Below are 21465 nucleotides of genomic sequence, written 5' to 3' on the forward strand. Positions count from 1 at the left end.
ACAACAACACTTTACTTCAAAAAATGAATGCGCCTTAAGTTTTATGACACTGAAGTTGGCAGACATTAAAAATTATTTTAAAATTTTGTAATAATGCAATTGTTATAAAAAAAATTAAATTAAAAAATTCAATAAAAATTACAAGTGAAAATTTTTGTAAGCATTTTTTTTATTGTAATTGATTTGTTAATAAAATTTTAAAAATTAACAGCTGACGACTAAATTCAGTATTAATAAGTTTTAAATAGTGGCTCTCCCTAGCGTCGAAAAAAAAATTCAACAACAATAAAAATTATTTTTATTTATATAAATAAAATAAAAAATGAAAAAAATTTCATCCACTTTTTGTTAAATTAAATAATTGATATTTTTAATTTAAATAAAAAAAAGCTTTATAAAAAAATAGTGATAGAAAATGTGATATCCAGTTTTTGGAATTACATCATTGGCTAATCGATCTGACATGTATTTTAAACGCAAAATATAGATTATGTTTACGTATGTATTGTGATATCCGGCCACGTTAGAAGTATAGCTGATAATAATTCAATGTAAACGTTGACACTTTGGTGATAATTTTGAAAGGTGTAGCTAAGTCATTTCCTAAATTAGCTAATAAGATTATAATTCAATTATAAATAACAATTTATAGATTATTATTATTATTATTTATTTATGTATTATTGATTTAAACTTTATCTCCACATTATGCAACAATGAATCTTTTTAAGAGGTTAATTTTTGTCACTTCATTTTTATCATTTATTTTAATTGCGGGCAGTGTAGAATTAACATTTGAATTGCCAGACAATGCCAAAGAATGTTTCTATCAGGAAATAGAAAAAACACGTCAGCTACTCTTGAATTTCAAGTATGTATATTGTTATATTTTTTTTTTTATGATACTGAAGTTAATGAAAATGAAGTTAGCCGACATCTAAATATTTTTAAAATTTTTTTTTCATTGAAAAAATTATTACAAAAAAATAAAAAAAAATTTGCACCGGTGAAAAACTTCAAAAACTGCAAGTGCAATTTTGTAAAAATATTTTTTTGTTTTAATTTAACTATTAAAAAAAAAAAAAAAAAAAATCAAAAAATTTATGATAGTGAATTCAGCCGACAGCTAATTTTTGAGAATTTTTAGATTAATTTTAATGACACTAAGCTGACAGATATTAAAAATTTTTTTAGAATTTTATAGCAATTTAATTATTATAAAAAAAAATATTATGAAAAAGTTTCACATGTGAAAATTTGTAAAAGCATTTTTTTATTGTAATTAATTTGTTAATAAAATTTAAAAAATTAACAGCTGACAGCTAACTTCTGGATCATCAAAATTAGAATTTGAAAAATTAAAACTGTCAATTTTTTATTTTTATTTTAATGACAGAAATTTTCAAGAAAATTAATTTAGCAGATATTTCATAATTTTTATAAATTTTTAAATATATTTTATTCTTATTTACACGATAATTAATTTATATTTATCAAAATCTTTAACACTATTCTTAATTTAAATTCATCAAAATTTATTTTTTATTTTTTAGTTCGGTTTCCTATAAAAAGCGTGCTTTATTAGTTTTTTTAAACTATTTATTTGTTTTGTTGAATTAAAAAAATTTTTTTATTGCGCCATGAGGACAACTGTAATAATTAAATTTTTTAAAAATTTACTAAAAATCATTTTATGGAACATATTTGTTGAATTAAATTAAAAAATGATCAAGTGCTAATTTTAATGTCATTAATTTTTTTAATGTTAAACAAAAGCTTTGAAATTAGTTTATAAATTTAGGTATAATTTTTTTAATAGTTACAGCCAATAGTAACAATAAAAAATTATTTTAAAAAATTGCATTTTTTTACTTTTTTATATTTTTTTCATATTAATTTATTTGTTACAAAAATTAAGTTAGAATATATTTAATAATTTTAAGAATTTTATAACAAAGAAATTATGGCAAAAAAAAAAAAATAATTTTTTCTATTTTTAAATAAAATTTTTTAACAACTTTAAAATAATTATTAAAAAATTATATTTCAGGTAGTAACTGGTGGTCAATATGACATCGACGTAACACTAGAAGCACCGAATAAAGAAATAATTTATCGCCAAGTAAAAACCCAATTTGACTCGCACACATTTACTGCTCAAATGACAGGAGAATACAAAACGTGTTTCAGTAATGAATTCTCAACATTTTCTCATAAGTTAGTCTACATGGATTTCCAAGTTGGAGACGAGTTTGCTGTTCCTGGATTGGAAGAGCACGTCACAGTAATGACTCAGGTAGAACCAAATCTACTTATGAAAAATTATATCAATGAAAATTTTTTTACAATATTTAAATTAAAATTTCAGATGGAATCTTCGGCTCAAGAAGTGCACAAAAATTTGGTCCGTATTGTCGACTTCCAAACTTCTCACAGATTAAGAGAAGCTCAAGGACGTAAACGAGCTGAAGATTTAAACGAAAGAGTTTTGTGGTGGTCCATTATGGAAACAATTGCCATATTAGTTACAACTGTTGGACAAGTTTTAGTGCTTAAAAATTTCTTCACTGATCGAAAACCTTATCAACGATTGTAACATTCTGTTCTAATAAATTCGAGTTGAAGAAATTAAATTTCTGAACATAGGTTTTTAAATTACATTTTTTACAGCTATGTAATAGATACATCCTTAATTTTCATTAATATTTACTAAAGTGACTTATCCAAATGTAATTATGTAAGTTCTTCAATAAATTTCTCATTTAAATTATTAGCTTGATATTTTTAGCGAGAATTTTATATGATACGACAGTATAAAAATTAATATGGTATGTATTTATTTTTTTTTATTTATTAGATTTGGTTTTATTCACAATTAGCTTTACACTGCCTATTCAAGGCCAAATGCCCAATTTATACCTTGAACAAGGAATAAAATTAATGGCTGCCAAGCTACTAACCATCTGATCCAATCCAATAATTGTCCGTAAAGTACATGTGGCCTTTCCCATCTTTAATATCGATTTGTATTGTTAAGGTCAACAAAGTTTGTTTGTAAAATTTAAATAGACAACTGACGAAATGATTCTATGTTGAATTCTGTTAATTTTGAAGATTAAGAAACAAAATTTATTTTTGAAAAAATGTGATAAGAAATTTGTGAAAAATTTTATTTCTTAGCTGAAGAAATAAAAATTTTTATTACAGTAATTTTTTTGGTGAAAAAATTTTATTTAATTTAGAAAAAAAAAAATATTTAGAAAATTTGTAAATTTTTGACAAAAAAATTATTTTTTCTACAGCTAAGAAATAAAAATTTTAATAAATTAATTTCTTATCACAATAATACCCAATTTTTTTCAAAATAAATTTTTTCTCAGTGAAGGTTTTTTTTTCGCATTTGAAAATTTTGTTTAAAAAAATCCTTGAAAATTTCAGTCTTTAATATCATTAAATGAAATTTTTATGAAAATTAAATTTGCTGACATTTAAAAATTTTCATTGAAAAAATTATTGTTAATAAATTTGACATGTAGAAAATTTTTTAAATTCTAATTACAATTTTTAAAAAATTTTTTTACTTATAATTTTCATTGATTTAGAAAAATAAAAAATTCTCAAATGTCTGCTCATTTTAGTATCATGGATTTTTTCATACTTGAAAAAAAAATTATCTATATCTCGTGAAATATCAATTTTCGTGATTTTGATCAAAGGACCTTTGTAAGAAATTTAATTTCTTACAAGTTTATCAATTTTTTTCTGTAAATTCATTTTTATGAAATAACGTCAAAAAAAAAAAAAAAAAAAAAATAGAATGCATAAATTGATAGTAAAAAAAAAATATATGTATATACTAAAAAGGATACGGATTACAAAACATCTTCTTGAGATCAACTTTCTCCTTGCAGTAAGGACAAGTTTGTTTTTTCCAATAATGCACCATCCTCTAATGCAGAACTCATGAAAAATATGTTCGCAACTTAATTTGTAACTGTTTTCGATGACTCCTTCCTCAAATTCAGGAACTAGAATTTTATTACCACAAACAGCACAAACATTAGGGTCTAATGTCCTTGTAGGCATGCTACCAGGTACATAATACTGAAAAAAAAAAAAAAAAAAAAAAAAAAAAAAAAAAATTATTTTTGTAAAAATATTAAAAAAAAAAAATATTGAAAAACTTACTCCTATGTGAGCTGCCATTTTATCTGTACAAATTTCAGCTATATCACGGCCTAATACTCCAAAATAAAGCCCATAAAATAAAAATAATAATCCACAGTCCATCCAAATTGACGGCTTAACATCAAAAACTAAATTTAATCCAAAAAATGTTGCTAGTGCAATTATGTAACCTATTATTCCTAGGACGTAACTAAGCCTGTATATGAAGTAGAACCATTTATAAACTAATCTGTAAAAAAAAAAAAATTTGGATTACATGTTTTTTTTTTTTTTTCAATATAATTAAAAAAAAATTTCAATTTAATTAAAAAAAAATATACCGAGAGAAAAAATTTATTTTGAAAAAAATAAACAATGTTTTAATAAAAAAATTAATTTTTTTAATAATTTTATTTCTTAGGTAAAGAAATAAAAATTTTTTTCACAATAATTGTTTTATTGAAAAATTTTCTAAATTTGGGAAAAATAATTTTAAATTAAAATTTGCAAGTTGTCTATTTTATATAATAATAATAATAATAAGTTTGTTTTTAATTCCCAAAAATTTTTTTAGGCTGTCACAATAAGTGTGCCCTTTAAAATTATTATAAACTTTTTAACTATGAAATTCTTAGAAATAAATTTCAATATTTAATAAAAGCATTAATAAAATTAAAAATGACAAAAGCAGTATTAGATAAACATAAAACCTTTACAATACCTAGGTGTTGTTCCTTGAATGGGTTTCTGTAAAGCTTTTCTAACTATTAACGCTGTTATGCATGAAAATAGCAACCATGAAAAAATGAATCTCCACCAATAGTTTCTTAAACACATTCCAAAAGGTATTAACCAAACCGCTATAAGTGTAACTAACTGTAAACATTGTTATAATTCAAATGAGTTGGTTGTTATGATTATAAATTTTATTGACTACTACCTGATAAGATTTGAAGTATCTTTTTTTCCATTCTACTAGCAACACTTGGACTACTATCAATGTTATAAATAATATAAGTAACATTTCGGCGTGCATTGATTCATGTCCTTCATGTTTTTGATGCAATTTTATGTGATCGGCTCTAGAAATTAAAAATATTATTTTTATTAGTTGTAAATATTTTATTAATGTTAAAAATAAGAAATGTCAAACTCATAAATTTTTGATAATTTTTCTAATAAATAAATTATTGCATTAAAAAAATTGACATTTAAAAATTTTAATAAATTAAAAATGCAATTTTTCAGAAATAATTTTTTGGAGTAAATTTATTTATTAAAAAAAATTATATTAGTGACAGCTAACTTTAATGCCATTTTTTTGTTAAATAAAATTTTAGAAAATGGTCAAGTGATAGCTAACTTTAATATCATAATTTTTTTTAATTACCTTCTCCGTTCTTCTGGAGTCATATCCGCTTCACTCTGAAAATTAAAAAAAAATTAATTTAGTAAATTAAAAACATTTTTTTAACAAATAAAAAATATCAAAAAAAAAAAAAATTATAAAAATTAAAAAAAAAAATGTAATCTTTTAAAAATAATTTTTCGGAATTAATTTGCTTGTTTAAAAAAAATTTTGTTGAAAAAAAGTTTAATGTCATAAAATTATTTTAGATTATTTTATAAACAATTGTCACACAATTAAAAGGTTACGTAGCCGGACGATAAATTAAATGAAAAAATTGTTACAGTTGACTGAGAAAAATAAAAATGTATTAATTACCTTATTTGGCATTATATGTAAATCCATTATTGCCTATTAATACTATAGTTTAAATGCTGATAAATTGATTATTTATTTCAACTTAAATTACTAAGTAATTAATAATTAAAACATCTGTCTTTTGGTTGGGACAGTTTGAGTTTGTAAATATTATAGTTCTTTTCTATACCGTATGTGCAGTAGAATCACTTGAATCACCTGACAGTTCAGCCCTATTCCCTATTCCGGCGCTGAAGTTAGCCGGGACCCGCCATTTTCAAAATAGAATTTTATAACTTTTAAATGTTTTTTGAAAATTTATGACACTGAAGTTGGCAGACATTAAAAATTATTTTAAAATTTTATAATAATGCAATTATTAAAAAAAAAAAATAATTAAAAAATTTCACATGTGAAAATTAATAAAAATTACAAGTGAAAATTTTTAGAAGCATTTTTTTATTGTAATTGATTTGTTAAAAAAATTCTTAAAATTTTTAAATTGACAGCTGACCGCTAACTTCAGTATTATAAAAATTTACCCTTGTAATTTTTTATCATTTTAGATGATGAAAATTAATTTATCAAATATTTAATAATTTTATAATAAATGAGGAGTTGAGTTTCAAAAGGGTCCACTTTTATAATTTAGATGAAAAATATGAAAATATATCATGTAAGCAAACTATTCGTAACGTGATTGGTCAAATATATCAAAGCATAAAAATAAATGCAAATCCTAAATTCATGCGCGCGCTTGCGCGCGCAAATTTGAATTCTAATATTTTTTTACTTTCAATTAATCGAGACAAAAAACTGGTTATCTTCAATTATAAATATTTTTATTGAACTTTTTTAATTTAACTTTAAAGTGCTATGGGTTACGAAGCTACAATTCGATTTTCATTTAGAAATCTTTATAATTCTTAAAGTACTTAATATTTAAAAAATAAAAAAAACTGTTCTTTTAAAATATGAAAAAGTACCCTTTTGAAAATCAGCTCCTCAAATAAATTATTGCAAAAAAAAAAATGAAATGTAGAAATTTTAAAAAATAAAAAATTTTTTTAAATTATATTTTGTAAAAAACTTTTTTATCGACTAAAATTAAAAAATTGTTTGATTGCTAACTCAAATTAAGTTAACTGACACCTAAAAATTTTTTTATTGAAAAAATTATTACAAAAAATTAAAAAAAAAAAAATTGCATTTCCCGAAAAAAAATTTTTTATATACAATAACAATTTTTAAAATTAGTGAAATTAAACCGCGTTATAAACCCGTACATGGAAATTTTTTATACACCCTTCGCACTTTTCTTTCTCCCTTCTCTACTGTAATGTGACCAATAACAAGATTCGAGTAATAAAATAAAATAAAATTTTATTCTTTCATTTCTTCTTCTCCGACCGCTTTGATAAACTATATTTTTGTAAAAATTGGCTATCTATAATTCAGAAAAAATCCTGATAAATCTCTGAAACATCATCATTAATTTACTAATCAACAGAAATAATTATATTACAGCATTTATTTTTGGATTCTGGTTAAAAAAATTTAATTATTAAGATCGAAAAAGACTTATCGATTACCTCACTTTTTAACCGAACTTAGTCATTGTTTTTACGCCTTGAGAATATAATTAAATAAAATGACGGTAAGTCTGGTGTACAAAAATGGGTGTTTAAAAAAGGTCAGATCATGTGTGGGCAGTTAATCCTACGTTTAAGAACGACAATTATGTCATCTCGATAACAATCACGGTCAAACCAGTTTCCTATTATGGTTTATTCTCCGATCAATTTTAAATCACAATTATTTATATTATATTATTAACTGTAATATACGCAATTACGATAAAAATTGAGTTAGCCGACATCTAAAAATTTTTATCATTTTTTTTTATTGAAAAATTATTACAAAAAAATAAAGAAAAATCTTCTAAAAAACTCGAAAAACTGTAAATGCAATTTTTTAAAAATATTTTTTAGTTTTAAAATCAAAAAATTAAAAACGTCGGCTAACTTTAGTATTATTCAATTACACGCCCAAAGAATTAATTTTATTTGTCAATTTATTTCAAACTTTGCAAACTTTCTCGGAAGTAGTATTTTCAAGTAAACCCACCTAGGTAGATGCAAAAAGATGATTGGGAAACGCTAACCTTGCCTTGAAACTATGTTTCATGACTCAATGTCAGCTTTAATGGAGCCTTGATATAATATTACTTTGCTTTAACTGATGATTAAATTATTAATTTTTAAGACAAGGGGAATGGCCTGTATCTTTTAATTATTCATTACTTGAAGACGAGTATTTTTGACGGTAATAAAATTCAATGTAATGTCATTAGATACAGTACTTAGCTTGTTTATTGAACCAAATTGTTTAAGTGAGAAAGATTGTGATTGCTTGGAAATTTTTCTGCTTTATAAATGATAATTATAAAAATTAAATTAGCCGAAATCTGAAAATTTTTGTGATTTATATTAATGAAAATTTTAAAAATTATACACGGAAGAACAAGATTACACTGGATATCATCCTAGATTATACGGAGTGATAAAAAATTTCAGATAGTAGCTAGTATAATCCAGAATATACTGAGTATAATCCAGATTATACTGATTATAATCCAGATTATACTGATTATAATCCAGATATCACACAGTATAATCTGGATTTTTTTAGTTACTACCTGAAATTTTTTTTCACCACAGATATCACTGAGTATAATCTGGGATGATATTCAGTGTCGTCTTGTTCTTTCCGTGTACGTACAATTTTTTAAAAATATTTTTTTAATTCTAATTTAATTAATAAAAAAAATTAAAAATACTAAAGTAAGCCGACGTTTTTATTTTGATTTTTTTTTCAATTGATTAGAATTAAAAAACATTTTTAAAAATTGCACATATATTAAGTAAACTTTTTTAATAATGTAATTTTCTTTTATTTTTTTGTGAAATGATTTTTTCAGTAAAAAAATTCTAACAATTTTTAAATGTCAGCTATCTTAATTTTCATATTTTAATTAAACTAATTAGCCAACGTGTTTGATTTTTTTTTTTAATTTATTAAATTAGACCTAGAAAATATTGTTTTAAAAATTGTACTTATAGTTTTTCAAGTTTTTTACAAATGTAATTTTTTGAAATAATTTTTTCAATAAAAAAATTGTTTCGACGTTAATTTTCATTGAATTTTGTTAAAAATTAAAGTTTACAATGTTAAAATAAAATTAAAAAAAGCTTTTATAATTATAATATTTAGAGCGCGGCGGCATGTCGGCAAAATTAATTTTAATATGCGTATATATATTTAAATACATAATAATCTACATTAATCATCAAGGAAAATTGTAAATTTAATTTAAACGTAAATCGCTCATTAGTATATCGAGTGGCAACCGATCGAGTAATACGATGTCGGACGAGAACGATCCAAGTTAAGAATTGAATGTTCAAATACGGGAAGAAAAGTGTTAAATCATGTAAAAATTCGTCGATTTAAAATTTACACCTCAAAAAATTCCGGAAATTTTCATTAATTTTTTCCATACGCGTAAAATAATTTTCTTCTTACCGCGCGCATGAATAAAAATTAATTTAAATCAAGAAAATAATTCTAATAATTTTATTTTTTTGATTTAAGCAAAAAAATTCTTACAATAAGAAATTCTTCTTGGTTTGAATAAATCTTAATTGATTCAAGAATTTTTTTTCTTGATTTAAGAATTTTTTTTCATCGCGCATAAATATATATTTTTAGTGGGTGTACCGACGATTCCCGAAAAAACTGTAATTGAAAAAAAAAATATATATTTATCATCCGTTATTTAAATTAAAATGTTAAATTTTGTCGCGGTACTGCGCATGTATTTCTCAAATATCATCTCATAGGTAGAGGAAAAAGCGCGCATGCGGATAAAATTGACTTAAGTCTAAAGTAAGACTCGCCAGATTTAAGAACATTTGTTGGATTTGTTGTAAGACTATTCAATCCAAGGATTGTGTTTCCTATGAGTGTTATTTTCACGTCAATAAATTATTTTCGAAGTTTTTTGTTAGTTTAATTAAAATTTACATCGATTTCTTTTATTTATAAATAAATTATAAATAATTTTGAAATCTTGTGGTATAACTAATAATTATAAAAAGTATTGTTAATCATCATCAGAGAATTAAAAGGTAAATTTAATTTTCACTTAAATTTTATTTAATTTAAATTAAAAAAATATTTTTAATAAAAAAAAATTTTTAAATAAAAATTTCATTAATTTAATTCTAAAATTTTAATTTTAAAAAAATTAATTTTTAATTTTAATTTAAAAAAATTATTATTAAAATTTTTATTTAAAAAAATTAATACTAAAATTTTAGACAAAAAAATTTTTTTTATGGGTACTAAATTAATAATCGCAACTTTTTTTTTTTATTTCACTTTTGTATGATTAATTAATTTTTTCCCTGAAATTTGTTGAAAATAATAATTTTTTAAATAATTAAAATTATTTATCTAGAAATGGGTGGCTTAGTACAACGACACTGGTCTCCAACAAAAAGACGAGGACCAATCAGTGCCGAATTTCGAAGTCCCGGACCGGCATGTGTTTCTCTTCCCACACTCATAGGTTGTAAAAATAATTAAAATAATTCGCGATAAATTCCAAGTTTGGAATAAAAATTTATTTATCAATATTTTTTTTTTTTTTTTCCAGGTAAAACTGTCCCCGATTCGAAACGAGGTCGAGCTCCAGCGTTTTCATTTGGTAGCCGGTAATTTGCTTCTAGCTATATTAAAGATGACATTTTAGTGTTTTTTTTTTTTTTTTTTCTTATTTAGTAACGAGTGATTTATTTATTTTTATTTTTTCAGACATTCACTAAAAAATGAAAGTCCCGGCCCCGGACCAGGACAATATAATGTATCTGGCTTGAGTGCAAAAGGTAAATTTTTTTTTTTTATAAAAATTTTTAATTAAAATTTAGACATTCAATCTTACAGATGTTAGAAAATTTTTTTTAATTTTATAGCAATTAAATTATTGTAGAAAAAATTAATTTAAAAATTATAAAAATTAAATGATTAAAAAATTCTGAAAATTAAATTATTAAAAAATTCCACGTTTAAAAATTAAAAAAAAAAAATTTTAGAAGCATTTTTTTTTTTATAAAAATTAAAAAAATTGACAATTGTCAGCTAAATTTAGTATCATTGAAAATAATTCAATTATTATTTATAAAGATATTGTTCTTTGACATTGAGATCCGAGTATATCGATCAAACTAACTAGAACGCGGTATAATAATGTATATTTATTATCTATAGATAAAAAAAGTTTATTTTTTATGAATATCTATATAACGTTATTGGGCTTTAGTATCACTAAAATTTAATAATTAAATAAATTATCTATTTAAATAATTTAATTAGTTGATATATTTATAATCACTAAAAGCTATAAAAAAAAAAAATGAGTGAGTCATCAGTAGTTGTCTATATATGACACCATCTGACCTTGGTAATGAGAAAAATGGTCATGAAAATATTAATCGGATTTTAATTGAAGTTATTTTACATGTGTATTGTTCTTTTTATCTTTTATTGAATTTAAATTTATTATTACAGGCGTAATATAATTTTTTTTGAAGTAAATTATTCAGAATTTTATATTGCAATTTTTTAAATTTAAAATCAAGAATTATTGGAGTACATTTTTTGTAATAATAATATATGACACTGAACTTGGCAGACATTAAAAATTATTTTAAAATTTTATAATAATTCAATTATTAAAAAAAAAATTAATTAAAAAGTTTTACATGTGAAAATTAATAAAAATTACAAGTGAAAATTTTTAGAAGCATTCTTTTATTGAAATTGATTTATTAAAAAAATTTTTAAAATTAATAGGCTAATTTTGGAAGAAAATTTTTGAAAAGTTTTTTTAGTTTCAAAAATCTAATTTTCAAATTTACGCTTGAAAATTTAATTAAATATCAATTTTTGGTGTAATTAAAAAAAAAATAAAATTCTAAAAATTTTAAAGCTCTGCCAAAATTAAATAATTTTATAATTATTTTCAGGAAAAAATACTGCTCCAGCATTGTCGCTACATGGCCGTAATAAAGCAGACAAAGTAGAATCCACCCCAGCTCCAGGAGACTACGATCCACAAAAAGCAGAAAGTATAATCCTAGATAGTTCGCCAAAGTATTCTTTTGGAGTAAAAGTACAAGTTGATAAAGTTAACTCCACGCCTGGTGAGTTATTAATTATTTTAATTGAAATATTACTGAAAAAATGAAGCTTCAATGTATTATTTCTTCTTTAATGCTGCCACAATCTCATCTGCAATTAGCGAATAGAAATAAATTTTTATTTCCAAAAAATTAATAATAATAATATTGGTTTTTATTTGTATCACATTGACAGTGTTTTACAAATCCAAAAAGTTATTTTGGCTCAAGAAAAATGCGCGCATTTCTTAATTCCCGAAAAAAAAAATTAGGAATTATATTTTTGATATTTCGCTTTATATTTTAAATGAGGGGTAAAATTCAGGATATTTTTTAAGTTTTACATGCAATATTTCAATTTATTTTTTTTTTATTCACACTAAGCTTATTACTTTTTTTTTTTTACACAGCACCTGGAACATACTACCCCGAAAAAGTAAATTTTGATAAAGCACCTGAATATACTTTCGGCTCAAAAACATCTATTGAAAGTCGAAATGATACACCAGGTACTGTAGCAATTTTTTAATTTCATTAAAAATTCTTATTATTTATTTTTTATTACTATAAATTTTAAATTCTCTATTTTTCTTCAGCACCTGGGATGTATTACCCTGAAAACGTGAATTTAAGTAAAACATCAGAATTTAGCTTTGGCACTAAAACAACTGTTAGAAATCGAAACGAAACACCGGGTAATTTATTAATATATCTCCTACAAAAATTACAATTTTTATTTGTTTATATTCTTGTTAAATTATTATCTAAATTTTTCCATATCTACAGCGCCTGGAGCGTACTATCCTGAGAATGTTAATTTAGATAAAACACCAGCTTATACTTTTGGGTCAAAAACACCCATTGAAAGTCGTAATGATACACCAGGTATTTTTTTTTTTTTTTTTTTTTTGGGAGATTGTATTCAATACAGAGTAAAAAAATTTTGTGTTGAAAATTTTTATGTTAAATATTTAAGGGGTATTATGGTCGGACCTATTTAAATATTGCGCCAGAAAAATAGATATATCTCTTAAGATGATTCGAATTTTTCAAATCCTTTTAAGAACATATTCTTAAAGGATTAAGCTTTAAAAAATATCAAAAAAAAAATTGATTTTTTTTAATTTCTAGACCAAAATACCCCCTTAATACTTTTTTGGGTAAATTTTAACAAGAGTGTTAAATATTTAAGAAAAATTCTTTTTTTATAAATTTATTATTATTTTCTACGATTTTTTTTTTTTTATATGTAGCTCCTGGATTTTACTCTCCAGAAAAAGTAAATTTAGATAAAACACCAGCGTATACTTTTGGGTCAAAAACACCCATTGAAAATCATAATGACACACCAGGTATTTTTTTTTTTTTTTTTTCATTTTTCTGTAATTAAATAAGATTAATTAATTTTTTTATGTTTTTTTCTTAAGCGCCTGGAACATATTACCCGGAAAATGTTAATTTAGATAAATCATCAGAATTTAGTTTTGGTTTAAGAACAACTGTTAAAAATCAAAATGATACACCGGGTAATTTATTTTTTTATCAATATTTAATTTTTTATTAATATAGAAATAAAATTTTTATTTATACAGCACCTGGGACGTACTTTCCTGAGAAAGTAATTCTAGACAGCACGCCGGCATATTCATTCGGCGCAAAAACTTGTATTGAAAAGCGTAACGATACTCCGGGTAATTTATTATGAAAAAATAATTTTAAATTTAAAAATTTTTTTATATTTTTAACAATTAAATTACACTGAAGAAAATTATCAAAAAAATTCCACGTGCAAAAATAAAAAAAAAAATTTTAAGAGCGAATTTCTAAAAAAAATTTTTTTTTAAATAATTGATTTACTAAAAAAATTTCACAAATTAATTTAGATGTCTGGTAATTTTTTTTTATATTAAAATGAAATTTTTTTTAATGTAGCACCTGGAGCGTACTTTCCTGAGATAGTAAATCAAGATAAAACACCAGCGTATACATTTGGCGCTAAAACATTTTTTGAAAATCATAATGATACACCAGGTATTTTTTTTTAATTTTTCTGCAATTAAATACAATTTATTTATTTATTTTTTTAAAGCGCCTGGGACATATTACCCGGAAAATGTGAATTTAGATAAATCATCAGAATATAGTTTTGGTTTAAGAACAACTATTAAAAATCAAAATGATACACCGGGTAATCTATCAAAATATCTTATACAAAAATACAATTTTTTTTTTTATAAATATAATAATGAAATGTTTATTTATGCAGCACCTGGTGCGTACTTTCCTGAAAAAGTAAATCTAGATAAAACACCGGCGTATACATTTGGCGCTAAAATATTTTTTGAAAATCGTAACGATACACCAGGTATTTTTTTTTTATTTTTGTGCAATTATGTGACATTTTCTAATCATTTTTTTTTTCTGTAGCACCTGGAACATATTATCCAGAAAAAGTAAATTTAGATAAAACATCTGAATTCAGTTTTGGTTTAAGAACAACTGTTAAGAATCATAACGAAACACCGGGTAATTTATTAAAATTTCACACAAAAATTAACAAAAAAAAAATTTTTTTTTTTTTGTTTTTATAACAATCAAATGATTCCGCGCGTTTTCATCCCCCGACAAAATGGCCCCGGATAAAATATCACAGCAACCAAATATTAATAAACGAAATTGTTTTTTTTTTTTTTTTTATCATAATTTGTTATAAAAATTCAAAAAATTTTCAGATTTTAATATCAGATTTAAATTTGTATTTATACAGCACCTGGAACGTACTCTCCTGAGAAAGTGAATTTAGATAAAACACCAGCGTATACTTTTGGGTCAAAAACACCCATTGAAAATCATATTGACACACCAGGTATTTTTTTTTATTTTTATTTTTATTTTGTATATTTTTTACGTCCGATTTATTTTATTTTTAATTATTCCTTCGCACAGCTCCTGGATTTTACTCCCCGGAAAACGTGAATTTTGAAAAGTCACTAAAATTTAGCTTCGGTTTAAGATTGTCACCCGAAAATCGAAATAATTATCCAGGTATTTTATTTTAACAATAAAATTATAAAAAAAAAATTTTAGATCTGTTAAAAATTTAAAAATAACTTTTAGGAATTTTTATGACTTGATATGATAATACTCTACCAAGATTGTTGAAGAAATCGTCTTTAATGGCTAATGCTTTTCATTTCTGAAACATATTAATATTTACCACGAAAAAGTACAAGCAACATCTGTGACTAACTATAATTGTAATTATTAATTATTTAATTTTAAGCACTATTAATAATAATAATAATAATATTGCTTTACTAACAAACGATCAATAATATAAAAATTTACAATTTTAAAATAAAAAGATGATTTAAAAAAAATTTATAATTTTTTTTAGAGTAATTTTCTTTGCATGCAATTAAACTAAAACTTTAATTAATTAATTTTAAGCCAATAATTTAAAGACATTTGATAATTTTTAGAATTTTTTTTAACGAACAAATTATAGCAAGAAAATTTTAATAAAAACTTTATTTTTAAAAGCTCTGGAAAAATTATAAATGAGATTTTTTTAAATAATTTTCTATGCCTAGTTTAGTTTCCAAAGAAATAAAAAAATTGTCAAGTGTCTACTAATTTCAGCCTCATTCTTCAGTAAATAAAATTTTGAAATTAAAGTTAGCAGTTTTGGCCATTTTTTAATTTTTTTTTTTTTAACAAATAAATTTGTTTTGAAAAATAATTTTACAAATTTTTGAAAATTTCTCCTTAGGACAATTTTTTTTTTGCCATAATTTATTTGTTAAAAAAATTATTAAATATCTGTTAAATTAATTTTCATAAAAAAATGAGATTGTGGAAGCTTTAACAAAATAAATTAACTTTTTTTAAATTGAGCAAAAATTTTTTTGTAAGTTAATATAATATAATATTCACTAATGATGATTGATATTTTTTATGAGCAGCTCCAAATGTTTACACCATACCTTCAGCATTCGGCGCTACTAAAGAAGGCAACAAAAAAACTGCACCAGCATACTCAATTGCTAGCCGGCAAAAGACATTCACCGATGACCGTATTTTAGTACCTGGGCCTGGGACTTATGAATCTATTGATACTGATATTGTGAGAAATAAAAGTGCAGCTTATAGCATAAGCAGCCGATATCAGCTACCTACCGATCAGATGAAAGTTCCAGCTCCTGGAGTTTATTGTCCTGAAAAAGTATAAGATAATTATAGCATGAGTAAAATTTTTTATAAATTATTTTCTTACCTTTTCAGGTTCTGTTGAATTTGCCACCGGCTCATACTTTCGGTATAAAACATTCTCCGTATATTTGTAGTCTCAAGGATGCAGTTTATTGAGTGATTCTTCCTTTGAATATTTTTAACTGTTATTTTTACACTGAGGAAAAATTTATTAAAAAAAAAAAGTAAGCAATTTTGTGATAAAGAAAATTAATTTGGTTTTGAAAGTTAATTTTTAAATTTATTTGATTTTGAAAAAAAAAATAATTTTAGATAAAAAACTTGCAAATTTTCATCCAATTTTTTTTTTTTTAATTTTTTAAATCTATAAAACTTTTTTTTCCAAAAAATGGTGAAAAATTTTTTTAGATAGTAGCTAGTATAATCCAGATTATACTGGATGATATCTGGATTAGACTCATTATAATCTAGATTATACTCATTATAATCTAGATTATACTTATTATACTCATTATAATCTGGATTATACCAGATACTATCTGAAAATTTTTTTCTCTCAGTAACTTTTTGGTTGAAAAAAATTTTTTTCTAGATTTGGGAAAAAAAATTTTTTTTTAATTCGTAAGTTATTTAATTAAAAAAAAATTTATTGTGAAAAAATTTTATTTTAAAACAAATTAATTTTATCAAATTTTTTTTTTTTTACATAAATTTTTTTTTCTTAATGTATTAATATTTAATACTTAAATTACCATTTAAAAAACTAACTACAATATTGTTATACTCCATTTCATTATTAAATATTTCTTCGATTTATAACATATTAATTTTTGTTAAAAACATGTTCATTGTTTAAAATAAAGTTATTTTATATGTTTAGTCCGTTGAAATTATTTTAAAATTATATATATTTAATATATATAAAATATTTATTTTTTAAAATCGAAATACATTCGTAATTCTAGGAAGTTTATACTAAAATTAAAAATAGGATTTAAATTTGATTATAAGAAAATATAAATTTCTTAAAAAATATATAAATGCACCCATTTAATTTTAGTTCATTTAAAATACTAAATATTGGATTTTGTGTAAACACATTCTCCAGCAATCCAAGTAGAAACGAGATCTAGATTTTCGTTTAGTAATAAAAAATCTGCATCAGCTCCAAAGTTGAGCGTTCCTTTTTGTGAATGAATTTCAAGAGCTTGTGCTGGATGTAAAGTTGCAGCTTCCAGAGCATTTACTGTTGAGCAACCTATGAGAAGATTACTTTTAATTGAATATGCAAAATTTTTTATAAAGAAGAGCTATAGATCAATAAAATAGTCAAACATTTAAAATTTTATTTAAATCTAAAAATCTTACTTTAAAAAAAAAAAAAAAAATTTATTAGTCAATTTATGAAAAATTTGTCAAATTTTGGATTTTTGAAAATTGTTAAAAATGAAGTTCACATTTAAAATTTTGGCTCAATTATTTTTGTTAAATAACTTGTACTGATCTTAAAAGATCCTGGAATTTTTAGAAGGGTATTTTTTTTTTTTTTTTTTTTTCAGAACTGAATTTTGAATTTCCAAAAAAATTTTTTTGCAACTTTTAAATAATTTTAAACAGTAAAAAAATTGTATTTCTTCAGCTAAGAAATAAAATAATTAAAAATTTTAAATAAATAAATTTTTTGACATTTTTTAAAAATACATTTTTTTTTTTTTTTTCAGCGCATGAGTAATGTAAATAATAAAATTATGAAAAAATTACCTGTAGCTTCTTTGAAAAATTTAACGCATTCCGTCATAGGTGCAATACTTCCACACAAAGTATTTGTATTGGCTATATAAGCTTGATTAGATTTTATTTCTATATTAAGTTGACCAAGTCGATGGACGCCTTCTTGCAATCCAAGAGCAGAAATAGCGTCAGTGACAAGTATAAGACCTGCAGAAATTATTATTAAAATATTAATAATAATTTTTCATTAAAAAAGTAATTGAGTTTCAGAAAAATTTCAATGAAAATTATTATACCTTCTGGATGGGTTCTATGAGCAATACGAAGTGCCGCGGGATGAGTATGAACTCCGTCGGAAATAATACCAAAGTAAACTTTTTTTGACGGTGGAATTTGATCAGATGTTAAGAGACCTACCAGGCCTGGATCTCTATGATGAAACTATTAAATAATAATAATTACTACATGTGACTGATCTGCTGCCCAATTTTAAAACACAGTAACTCCAAAATTTTAATACCTGATTTTTTTTTAGTATTGCTGCATTTCTTATAACTTTAAAACCTTAATTTCAAGTATTTTTTCTCAAAAATATTTTCTATTCATAAATCAAATTTTTTATCAATTTGGCGCGCAAATGTATTTTTTAATAAGAAAAATTTTTAAAAATCTTAAAATTGTGTTACTGTGTTTTGAAATCGGGCAGCCGTGATAGTGGAGAAAAAAATTAAATAAAAAAATTACCGGTAGCATTGCATTGAAAAGGTGCGTTATTAATGACGCACCACTTTTTACTGCGTTCTCTCCTTGATTTAAGTTCGCCACCGAATGACCTAAATAATAAAGAATTAAATTACACATTAAATAATGATGAAAATTAATTTAGCTGACATCTAAAAATTTTTATCATTGAAGAAAATTCTTACAAAAAAAAATTTTATTTACATAAAACTTGAAAAACTATATAAATGCAATTTTTAAAAAAATATTTTTTAGTTTTAATTTAATAAATTAAAAATAATCAAAAATGTTGGCTAACTTTATTATTAAAATTATAAAAATTAAATTAGCTGACAGGAAAACTTTTTAATTTATTTTATTGAAAATTATTAAAAAAAAAAAAAAAATTTTCACATTTAAAATTTTAAAAATTAAGCGCGCAATTAAAAAAAATTTTTTTTTAGTTTTAATTTAATTAATAAAAAAAAAAAATAAAAATTTTTGAACGTCGGCTAATTTTAATCTCATCAAATAATGACATTGAAATTAGCTGAACATTTGAAAATTTTCTTATTTTTTTTTATTAATTAAATTAGAGCTAAAAAATTCATAATTTTTTAGAGCATTTAAAAATGAAATTTTTTAAATAAATTTTTCCCGCTATAATTTATCAGTTAAAAATTTCTAAAAATTATTACATGACTCTCAATTTCAATAACATATTAAATATTATTGTGAGAATTTTTTTTTACCTAAAGACACCTTTATATTTCTCTCGCATAATGCTTTGATAACTTCCGAAGAATTATCGAGTTCAGGTGCAAGTGTTAGGTAACAAATATTCTCAAGACTTCCATAAACGTCGACGATTGATTGGAATCCCTGAAAAGATATTAAAAAAATTAATTTACAAAGTTCATTTAATTTATTAAAGCTACCTACTTTATTTAATTGTTTTATGTATATTTCTTGGTGTGCACCTTTTTTTGTCGGACTAATAAATGGACCTTCAACATGTACACCCAAAACAGTAGCACCGTGTTTACCACCAGGAGATTTTTTTATCTTCGGCAATATTTTGTGGTAAGTTTCAGGAGAAGATGTGACTAAAGTCGGACAGAATGATGTTACACCATGGGCTAATAATTGTTTGGCGACTTTAGAGATCCCATCTTCGATATTGTCGACGTTGTATGAAAAGTCAACGCCAAAGCCTCCTGTACAGTAATAAAGGCAATTAGTAAATTATATGTGAAGAAAAAAATTGAAATTTTTAATGAAAATTAATTTAGCAGATCCTTTAATAATTTTATAAATTATGGTGAAAATAAATTATAGGAAGAAAATTAAAAAAAAGAAAATTGACAGGCAAAAATTTAAAAAAATTCAATTTTTTGAAACAAATTTATTTCAAAAAATTGAAAAGAAAAAGTTAATTTATTTTCTGTAATATTATTTGATTAAATAACACATAATTACTAATTTAATTTATTTTGGCCAAGTTTAAAATTTTAAAAGATGTCTAAAATACAAATTTTCAGTTTTTCTAATATTTTTATAACTAAAAATAATTAAAAAAAAATTGCATTTATAGTTTTTCAAGTTTTTACATGTGCAATTTTTTTTTTTATTTTTAATTGAGTTTTTCGAAAAAAAATTTCTAAAAACTTTGAAATATCAGCTAACTCAATTTTCATAAATTTTTTGAAAATATTTTTTTTTTATAATTAATTTTTAAAAAAATTGTCATTTTTTATTTTTTGATTTTGCTTGATTTATTAAATTAGAACTAAGACAAATTTTTTTTTGTGTACATTATAGTTCTTCAAATTTTTTACAAATTGAATTTTATTTTTTTAATAATTTTTTTCAATAAAATAAAAAAAATTATAAAAATTTTTAGATGTCGGCTAACTTTTTTTTACCATTTATTTGGATGTCAATATATCCTGGAGAAATAATAGCATTATAACAGTCGATACTTTCATCAGCTTTAACTTTTTCATCGAAGAACAATTTTTCTGGATCAACAATTATTCCATTGCGCACCCACAAATTATCATTTATTAACTTTCCATCTCTCAGTAATCGACAATTAAAGAATTGTTGTAAGTTATTCATTTCAAAAACAAAAAAAAATATATTTTAATGGAGCTAAATTTTGTTTTTTTACATTAGCAACAATACTAGGTACAATTTATAACAATACTAGTAATAGTGTTCAAAAAAATAAAATAAAAATGAATAATTTTATTGAGAGCTTTGAGATAAATATTTATTTGTAAATGTACATACAATGTAATGTTTATGTATTTATAGATAGTATAAGTATGTTTTTTACGCGATTAAAATGACTTATATAAATCTGGGGCGTTCATTTTTGATTGTTTCAGATAATGTGAATTTAAAAAAAAGGGTAAATAAAAACTGTATAAAACAATACTTATAAACAATAAAAAAAATGGAGCATAATAAAATAATTACAAAAAATAAATGTTTGTTAAAAATATATGTCAAATTAATAAACACACTCCATCTAGTGTAAAAAATTAAACTGCGTAAAAATTTGCGCGCGTGAATTTAAGTTCATTTGCTAGTAAGCCGGAATATTGAAAAACGCACTTGACTTTGTTGCAAAAAAAAATTTTTAATAAAATTTTAAAATCTGGTATAATTCAGATTATAATG

The 21465-nt window shown here is 22.8% G+C and overlaps 4 protein-coding genes across 7 annotated transcripts; 2 read left to right on the plus strand and 2 right to left on the minus strand.

The window, feature by feature from the left end:
* Positions 1-519: 519 nt before the first annotated feature.
* LOC141533804 (transmembrane emp24 domain-containing protein 7) lies at positions 520-2633 on the plus strand. Its single transcript, XM_074252875.1, is given in 4 exon segments — positions 520-837; positions 840-871; positions 2051-2296; positions 2369-2633. Coding segments are annotated over 4 exon segments (627 nt in total). The 5' UTR covers positions 520-716; the 3' UTR covers positions 2597-2633.
* Positions 2634-2831: 198 nt separating this feature from the next.
* Positions 2832-6072, minus strand: LOC141533802 (E3 ubiquitin ligase Rnf121). Its single transcript, XM_074252870.1, is given in 8 exon segments — positions 2832-3011; positions 3870-3930; positions 3933-4104; positions 4189-4417; positions 4889-5043; positions 5108-5249; positions 5558-5592; positions 5894-6072. Coding segments are annotated over 8 exon segments (942 nt in total). The 5' UTR covers positions 5921-6072; the 3' UTR covers positions 2832-2890.
* Positions 6073-9287: 3215 nt separating this feature from the next.
* On the plus strand, positions 9288-16660 carry LOC141533800 (uncharacterized). 3 transcript variants are annotated; one of them, XR_012480348.1, is made up of 20 exons: positions 9288-9365; positions 9644-10062; positions 10395-10505; positions 10593-10650; positions 10751-10821; positions 11962-12138; positions 12525-12623; positions 12711-12809; positions 12901-12999; positions 13368-13466; positions 13542-13640; positions 13707-13805; positions 14047-14145; positions 14204-14302; positions 14381-14479; positions 14542-14640; positions 14882-14980; positions 15061-15159; positions 15232-15371; positions 16080-16219. XR_012480348.1 is itself a non-coding variant. In XM_074252865.1 (20 exons), exons 3-20 carry the CDS (start codon positions 10397-10399, stop codon positions 16480-16482), a joined length of 1947 nt encoding a protein of 648 aa, XP_074108966.1. In that variant the 5' UTR covers positions 9288-9365; positions 9644-10062; positions 10395-10396; the 3' UTR covers positions 16483-16660. The 3 variants fall into 3 exon arrangements, 2 of the variants coding, with proteins under 2 accessions (XP_074108966.1, XP_074108967.1); XM_074252865.1 differs by lacking the exon at positions 15232-15371 and adding an exon at positions 16399-16660 and having other exon boundaries at positions 16080-16339; XM_074252866.1 differs by lacking the exons at positions 14542-14640; positions 15232-15371 and adding an exon at positions 16399-16660 and having other exon boundaries at positions 16080-16339.
* Positions 16661-17156: 496 nt separating this feature from the next.
* On the minus strand, positions 17157-21143 carry LOC141533801 (N-acetylglucosamine-6-phosphate deacetylase). Of its 2 annotated transcripts, XM_074252868.1 has the most exons (7): positions 20703-21133; positions 19720-19994; positions 19530-19659; positions 18802-18890; positions 18354-18498; positions 18088-18264; positions 17163-17584 (listed from the first exon to the last, which is right to left on the minus strand). In XM_074252868.1, exons 1-7 carry the CDS (start codon positions 20896-20898, stop codon positions 17400-17402), a joined length of 1197 nt encoding a protein of 398 aa, XP_074108969.1. In that variant the 5' UTR covers positions 20899-21133; the 3' UTR covers positions 17163-17399. The 2 variants fall into 2 exon arrangements, with proteins under 2 accessions (XP_074108968.1, XP_074108969.1); XM_074252867.1 differs by having other exon boundaries at positions 17157-17584; positions 19530-19994; positions 20703-21143.
* Between the last annotated feature and the right edge of the window lie 322 nt (positions 21144-21465).

The sequence above is a fragment of the Cotesia typhae genome, unplaced genomic scaffold (genome assembly GCF_013202065.1).
Source record: "Cotesia typhae breed Kobodo isofemale line unplaced genomic scaffold, CoteBio_Ctyphae scaffold_121, whole genome shotgun sequence".
NCBI lineage: Eukaryota > Metazoa > Arthropoda > Insecta > Hymenoptera > Braconidae > Cotesia > Cotesia typhae.

Coding starts and splice junctions, on each gene's coding strand:
- LOC141533800 (XM_074252865.1), top strand. CDS start 10,397: ATGGGTGGCTTAGTACAACGACACTGGTCTCCAACAAAAAGACGAGGA. Junction 10,822..11,961: donor ATCTGGCTTGAGTGCAAAAG/GTAAATTTTTTT, acceptor AATTATTTTCAG/GAAAAAATACTGCTCCAGCA. Junction 14,480..14,541: donor AAATCGTAACGATACACCAG/GTATTTTTTTTT, acceptor TTTTTTCTGTAG/CACCTGGAACATATTATCCA.
- LOC141533801 (XM_074252867.1), bottom strand. CDS start 20,898: ATGAATAACTTACAACAATTCTTTAATTGTCGATTACTGAGAGATGGA. Junction 19,995..20,702: donor TATTGACATCCAAATAAATG/GTAAAAAAAAGT, acceptor ATTACTGTACAG/GAGGCTTTGGCGTTGACTTT. Junction 18,499..18,801: donor TTTTCAATGCAATGCTACCG/GTAATTTTTTTA, acceptor ATTATTTAATAG/TTTCATCATAGAGATCCAGG.